This window comes from Trichosurus vulpecula, chromosome 5 (assembly GCF_011100635.1).
Source record: "Trichosurus vulpecula isolate mTriVul1 chromosome 5, mTriVul1.pri, whole genome shotgun sequence".
Taxonomy (NCBI): Eukaryota; Metazoa; Chordata; class Mammalia; order Diprotodontia; family Phalangeridae; genus Trichosurus; species Trichosurus vulpecula.
Window position 1 is genome coordinate 92488838 of NC_050577.1, and position 6471 is coordinate 92495308.

At 41.6% G+C, this 6471-nt stretch overlaps 1 protein-coding gene across 1 annotated transcript; it reads right to left on the reverse strand.

Moving 5' to 3' along the window:
- Positions 1–1694: 1694 nt before the first annotated feature.
- CCT8L2 (chaperonin containing TCP1 subunit 8 like 2) lies at positions 1695–6104 on the reverse strand. The gene is made up of 2 exons (XM_036758728.1): positions 6022–6104; positions 1695–5733 (listed from the first exon to the last, which is right to left on the reverse strand). The coding sequence occupies exon 2, from the start codon at positions 5728–5730 to the stop codon at positions 4087–4089; it is 1644 nt and encodes a 547-aa protein (XP_036614623.1). The 5' UTR covers positions 5731–5733; positions 6022–6104; the 3' UTR covers positions 1695–4086.
- Positions 6105–6471: the final 367 nt, after the last annotated feature.

Consider the following 6471-nt stretch of genomic DNA (forward strand, 5'->3'; position numbering starts at 1 on the left):
ATCAATGTTCTTCCTAAATCATCATCATCATCATCATCATCTTCTTCTTCTTCTTGTTCTTCTCTCCTCTTCCTCCTCCTTCTTTCTCATAACACCCTTTTGACTCATAATGAGTTTGCAGCCTACTAAAACCTTTCAGATCTCTCTTAAGAGAACTACTAACTGGTTTACCTTGAACACTTTCCTGCTGACAGCGTTGTATACATCTCAGTTCTTTCTGGCTGCTTATCTCTGAATGAATAAGTGACTGAATGAGTGAAGGAATCCTATCTTGTACTTGTGAAGTTGATTTTTGAAATTTGTTTTTAATTTATCCTCATTATGTTTCATCTTGTCCCCAAAGCTGATTCTCTTAGCTTTGTGTTACCTGTAGCTCTGATAAGCATGTAATCTATGATGCCCTTGCAAACTTACTTCCAACTCTGACTTCAGCTTTTTTGTTCATGTTTACATGTGTATTTCCGGATAACAGTCTCCAAACTGAACCTCCCCAAACTGAACTCTCCCTAGTAACAAAGAAAAATTGTTAAGTAAAATATAATAGATATAGTCCCTTGCAACATATACAATAAGCAATATGTGCTGCCTTCTCAAAGCATATGAATAGTTTATCCACTTTTCTCACATAATTCCGAATATAGAGGACGTAAAATGTGAGAAGGGATATTATGATGTCTTTGCTCACACAAAAGTTATTGGGAGATAATCAATAGCTGTGGGGAAGCTTGCTTACTAAGACAATGGCCATCTTGGTGTCAGGGGGTCTAGAAAGGCTGTCATGCCCCTGTCAAGTATCCTCACTACCACGCCTATGTAATCTGCATGTAGGAAAATGAAGAATGTAAACTAACCCTAACTCAGACAAGGAGGGTAGAACTGGTTAACTTCACTCCTGCTTCTGTATCTGAGTGAGTGTTCCTAGTGAGCACTGTACCCACTTTCTCTTGAGAAGTGTAATAAATGGCTTCCTCTGCCCACTCTGTTTCTGAGTTCTCTGTTTCTGAGTAGGCTATCACATGGATCTTCCTAAGGTTATGCAACCAGAAAAGCAATGTGGAAGCACATCTCAGGCTTACTTCCCGACCCTGCCTAGGGAGTCCTGTGATCCCCACAGCCATGTTAAGGGGCTGTCATGTGGGTCCTTCTAAGGGTTTGACCCGGCCTGGGAAGTGCTACAGTCCCAAAGCTGTGTTTCACACATAAATAAAAGTAAAGATGTAATGAGTGCTTTGTCCACGTCCTGCTTAACTTGCCTTCCATTAGTCACTCTTGTGCCTGTCAAGTAACTTGGCAGGTGGGTTGCCACTTCACAGTCTCTCCTGTTTTTCACATGACCCATGGGAACCAACCATCATCAGTCTTATCTCTAGAGAGGAGCGAGAGTTGGATCTTTTCATTGTGTCTTTGGTCATTACTGGCATTGAACAAAGATGAAATGAGTAGAGCAACACGTCAATGCAGCTGATGCCTGCTATGCAATGAGCAGCAACAACGTGAGGGCTTCTTTCGCTCCCTCACTGCTTGGCCACCCTCCAAGTTACATGAGTGTCTGGCACTGTCTCTGAGGTCAGATACTCAGTTCAGTACTCTTTGTAAGTGAGTAGTTGCTGAAGAGATTTTTTGGTTTTAACGTTAAAGTTTTTGGGGTGACTTTGTAAAATGGGTGATAAAAAAACAAAACAAAACCAAAGATCAAATCAGAACATAGAGTGTTTAATCCAGAGTGGACAAATATATACTTGTTTAGTTACATGAGAGACAAAATATTGTGCCTTGTTTGAAGAGAAGCAATAGCCGTTTCAAAGGAATACAATCTTTGTTGCCATTTTGAATCAAAACATCCTGACTTAAGCAAATTGGACTCCAATGAAAAACAAATTAAAGCATCTAAATTGTTGAAAAATCTCAGCGGGGAACAATGGTTTTTCAAGGAAGTAAATTCAGAAAATGAGGTGGCTACTAAGATTAGTTTTCAGATTTCCAAAGAGATCAATTTCAAATATGATTCTGATTGCTGACAAGAAGTGTAATCCATCTCATTAACTAATTGTAAACAGTAAGAAAACCTGAAAAATGTATTAAAACTTGTACTGCTTAGCAAAGTAATCTTTTTTTAACATTAATGTGATTTCACAATAAATAAAAATCTTAAATGTAATTAATTGATATTAATTGAAATTTCCCTTTTAAAATATGGTTTATTTGCAAAATAGTTTAATCATTAATTATACCTTTACTTGGAAAGTGAGCCACTAAAAACCTATCTGCAGCCTGAAGAAGTTTAGCCTATTTTAATTTTGGCCCCTGTCTACTGCCAAGTTGTGTGCAGGTCTGAAACTATTTCCACTGTTTTGCTGTCTTGTCAGTTCATACAATGTGAAGTGAAACCTCAGAGTATTAAAATATGAATTTTTCTTATTAGTGATTTGGAGCATGTTTTTATATAGTTGGTAATTTGCTGTTCTTCTTTTGAAAACCATTTGTGTCCTTTGCATACTTATCTATTGGGGATTTATACTTAGTCTTACATGTTTATGTTCATTTCTCATATATTTTGGATATCAAATCTTTACCAATGATATTTGATGTAGATTGCTTCCCCTCAACAATGTTATTATCAATTTTTTGCTTCCCAAGATCTGGAATTATTGATTCTTGCCACCCCACCCAATTAGTGACAGGCAACCAGCTCCTTACAGTGGACCATGAAATTGTCACTTCAATTTTTCTTCCCCTCGTGTTCCTTGCCAGCTTCCCTGACTGCTTACATTACTTATAGAAGCTAGTATTAGAAATAACCAGAAGCTATGTAGTTAAGCTAGAGATTTGGTAAAGACCAAACAGTTGATGACAGATCTACTTACTATCATTTTCCACAGAAAAAGGGTCCCTGGAACTACAAACTCTGAATTGTGTTTGGTTTTGAAGTTGGGAAAAAGCATAGCTTTAAAAAAAAAAAAGAAAGAGAAGAACTATGTAGTTGATTTTCTAAGCCTTGTAAGAACTTGGATTTTCTGCTTTGACATGCTCAGATAAGATTCAAAATCTTAGCAGTTATGAAGTTAAGGCTGAATAATGGTCAGTTAGAATAAGGACAATTATAGAACAAGGAGAACTTAATGTCTCTGTTCTACATCAATCCCCTGGTCCCTGTAGGGACCAGACACTTGATGCCTGGGGAACGAACTATAAGGAAGCACCATTAGGAGGCAGGAGAAGGTAACCCACAGCTGAGGATAAAGCTCTGAAGCTTCTGTACATACAATCAGCTCATTACCCTCTCTTGTCATCATGGAAAAGCAGGTCAGGCTGTCCTTCCCTACTACCAAACATAACCTATTAGCTGCCAATGAGTGCTCTTTTTAACCCTTTGGTGAAGTATTTCCCTTTATTTTCATGTGTATAAAAAAATGTATACGTGAGGGAGAGGTTTTATATAATTTCTAATTTTCCCCAGACTCAAATTCTCCCTAGGGAAAGCCCAAAGTTTTTGATTATAATATCAGTTTTTCGATTTATCGGGGTTTTTGTATTGCACTTTAGTTATGTGTATGGTTTGTCACTTCAGTTAGATTATAAGAGTCTGGATTACAAGAACTCCATATGCTTCTTTTGCATCCCTATAGAACTTATACAGTGCTTGGTGCATAGTAGGCATCCAGTACATATTTTAAAGTCCACAGGATTTATAGCTGGAAGGGAATTAAGAGAACAGCTATTTCAATCTCTTCATTTTGGAAATGTAGTACCTTATTGCACTGAAATTAAATATGCTCCAAATCTGAGGAGGAACAAGGTCTGATGGAGAGAGATGGAGTTGTTGACTCTTGGCAGGCTAGGAGGGATGCTGGCTCTAAGACTGAGAAGTGAAAGGGCAAACACTGGAGACTGAAGAAGGAAGAAGTAAATTGGGAGAAAGGTGACAAATATTTCCGTGTTTTCTTCCTTTCTTCTCTAGAATAAGTGCCTTTAGTGGCAAAAATGTGGAGGGAATAAATGAGGTACACAATTCATTTTGGGTGTGGTACGGCCCTCCTTGGTGGTCTCCATTTATTGAGGGAGTTGCCAACTTATTTCTTCCAAGGGTTAGTTGTTATTGAGGGAAGTTGGGTGTTTCAGATTATCTGATTCAGAATCCCTGTCCTTTGGGTGGATATACTCCCCACTTTTCTTGGCAATCAGGATGTCATCTACAGTCACTAGTTCCAATACCACATCAGCTGCCACCCGTAGTCCCCGGGTCTTGACAATGAAGGGGTCAAATACTCCTTCCTGGGTTACATTTATTGTCCCTTCATCCCCCACTCCCATAACTGTGTTCCCAGCCTGGTGATGTCCCTGAAGTTGTGCCAATACATCTGCCCCTTGCACGCCTGCATTCTCTGCTAGGATTACAGGAAGTGATCTCAGAGCCCTGGCAAATGCAAGGATCCCAGGACCATTGGGCCCCTCCAATTGGCTTCCCAGTTCTGAAAGTTTTTTAGCTAGAGCCAACTCTGTTGCCCCAGCTCCTGGTAGCAAGCGGGGGTCCTGACTCAGCTGTGCATAGGCATTTATGGCATGATGAACAGCCTGTTCTGCTCCCTTTAATCCCTCAGCCGTGGATCCCCGAAGGATCACAGTGAAAGCAGGTGCAAGTAAGTAATCCCATTCAAATACCACAGTCAAACCTAGTGCCATTTCCTTTGTATATACCTTAAGGCATTGCCCTGCTACGAGGGGAGGCATCAAGAGAGGCAGCATAGTTATACCCATGACATGGCTCAGCTGGACCACCTGCTGCTTGGACTTTGCTTGCACGACCATGATGCCATGCTGATCAGCATGCAGTAGACTAATCTCGTTTATTTGTCCCCATACCACCACCACATTGATACCCTTAGCTGCAAGCTGGGTCACTAACATTGATGCCATTCTCTCCTCTCCATTGTTATAGTTAATTAAGTCTTCAGAGCAAGTGAGGTGAGCAGCAGCAGGTGTATGGGGGCTAACAGGGCCAAATGGGCAAGAATATAGCGCGACCTTGGCTTCTCCAAGTACAACTGTAATTTTCCCACAAGGTGCGCCATACACTGCCAATCCTGGTATCAGGCTTGAGTCACCCAGACCTGCTCCAGGCACTGAGCATACTGCCAAGCGTTCAGGGTTAAAGCTTCCATCAGGATCTCGGGAATCATGACATGCCTGAGTCACTAACTTTGCCAAGTACTCAGGGTGGGAGAGAGAGTGGGTACATACTGCAGAGCGCAGGGCCCAAGTTGGATCTTCCAAAGAATCTACGGAACAAACAACCAAGGTGGGCAGTATTTTCAGAGCTTCATTGGTTGCCATAGCATAGGCTTCACGGACACGAGAGTGGGGCAGGCCAGCCCGCACCATGGCTTCAGCCTGCTCAAGCAAGGCCCCAGCCAGAAGAACAACAAAGGTTGTGCCATCCCCACTGTTCTCAGCTTGGGTCTGTGCTGCTTCCCGGAGGAGTTGAGCTGCTGGGTGTTCTAGTTCCAACGCTCCAAGGATTGTTGCTGCATACCCTGTACAGACAGTTTTTCCCTGAGACGTCACTAGGAACTTTAGCCTGCCATAAGGGCCATAGCAGCCACGAAGAATACCAGCCAAGGTCTTGATTGCTGCTACACTGCCCAGCAAGGATTTCTCTTGTTTGCTCAGACATTTTATCTCTTGATCTAGCACCTGTGGGAGATCTACTGCTGAGGGGTCCGGATCTGCCATTGCCTGAGGAGAGAAGAAAGAAGACTGTGGGGGCAAACGGTCTGCATGAATTTGTAGCATTGAGTAGATAATGCTTCTTGTCTTTAAGCTCTAGGGATAGCAAATAGGTGGAAATTCCCATTCCCACCACCAAACACCGTTAACTCTAATCTGGAGAAGTCATGATGGATAGGATCCAATGGCTTCAATCCAAGGAAGTTGATGATGTCATGAGAAAGGTCTTTGGCCTGGGAAGACCATAATGCTCTGAGTCTGGAGATATAATACCCTCCCCCCCACCAATTAACTTACTGAAGGGAGTGGGCTGTTAAGACCCCTTAAACTCTAGTAAGTGAAATTCTTTCTTCAATTGTAATTCTGCAGGATGAAGTCACAGAGGACAAGTAGAACCAAGAGTTGAGGTTGGGGGTGGGAGTTGGGAAACAGGATATGAGGTCACAGAAGGATGTTTGGAATTCAAGGTAGCTCTTTTGAGTGGAAGAGACCAATATTGTGTAGTGGCATCTAAGCTTCCAGTGTAGAATCTCCAGGCTTTGGAAGTAACATAGAAGAAAAGGAACTCATAAGGACACACACACACACACACACACACACACACACACGTATATATACACATGCATATGTATGTATACATTCATATATATCATATATACATGTAGATCTACAATGACAGAGAAAGAAAGACAGAGACAGACAGAGAGGGAGAGAATATTTTGTTGGCAAGTTTATCAACTTGTGCCT

Bases quoted from the DNA above. Each gene is read 5' to 3' on its own strand.
- CCT8L2 (XM_036758728.1), bottom strand. From the start codon at position 5,730: ATGGCAGATCCGGACCCCTCAGCAGTAGATCTCCCACAGGTGCTAGAT.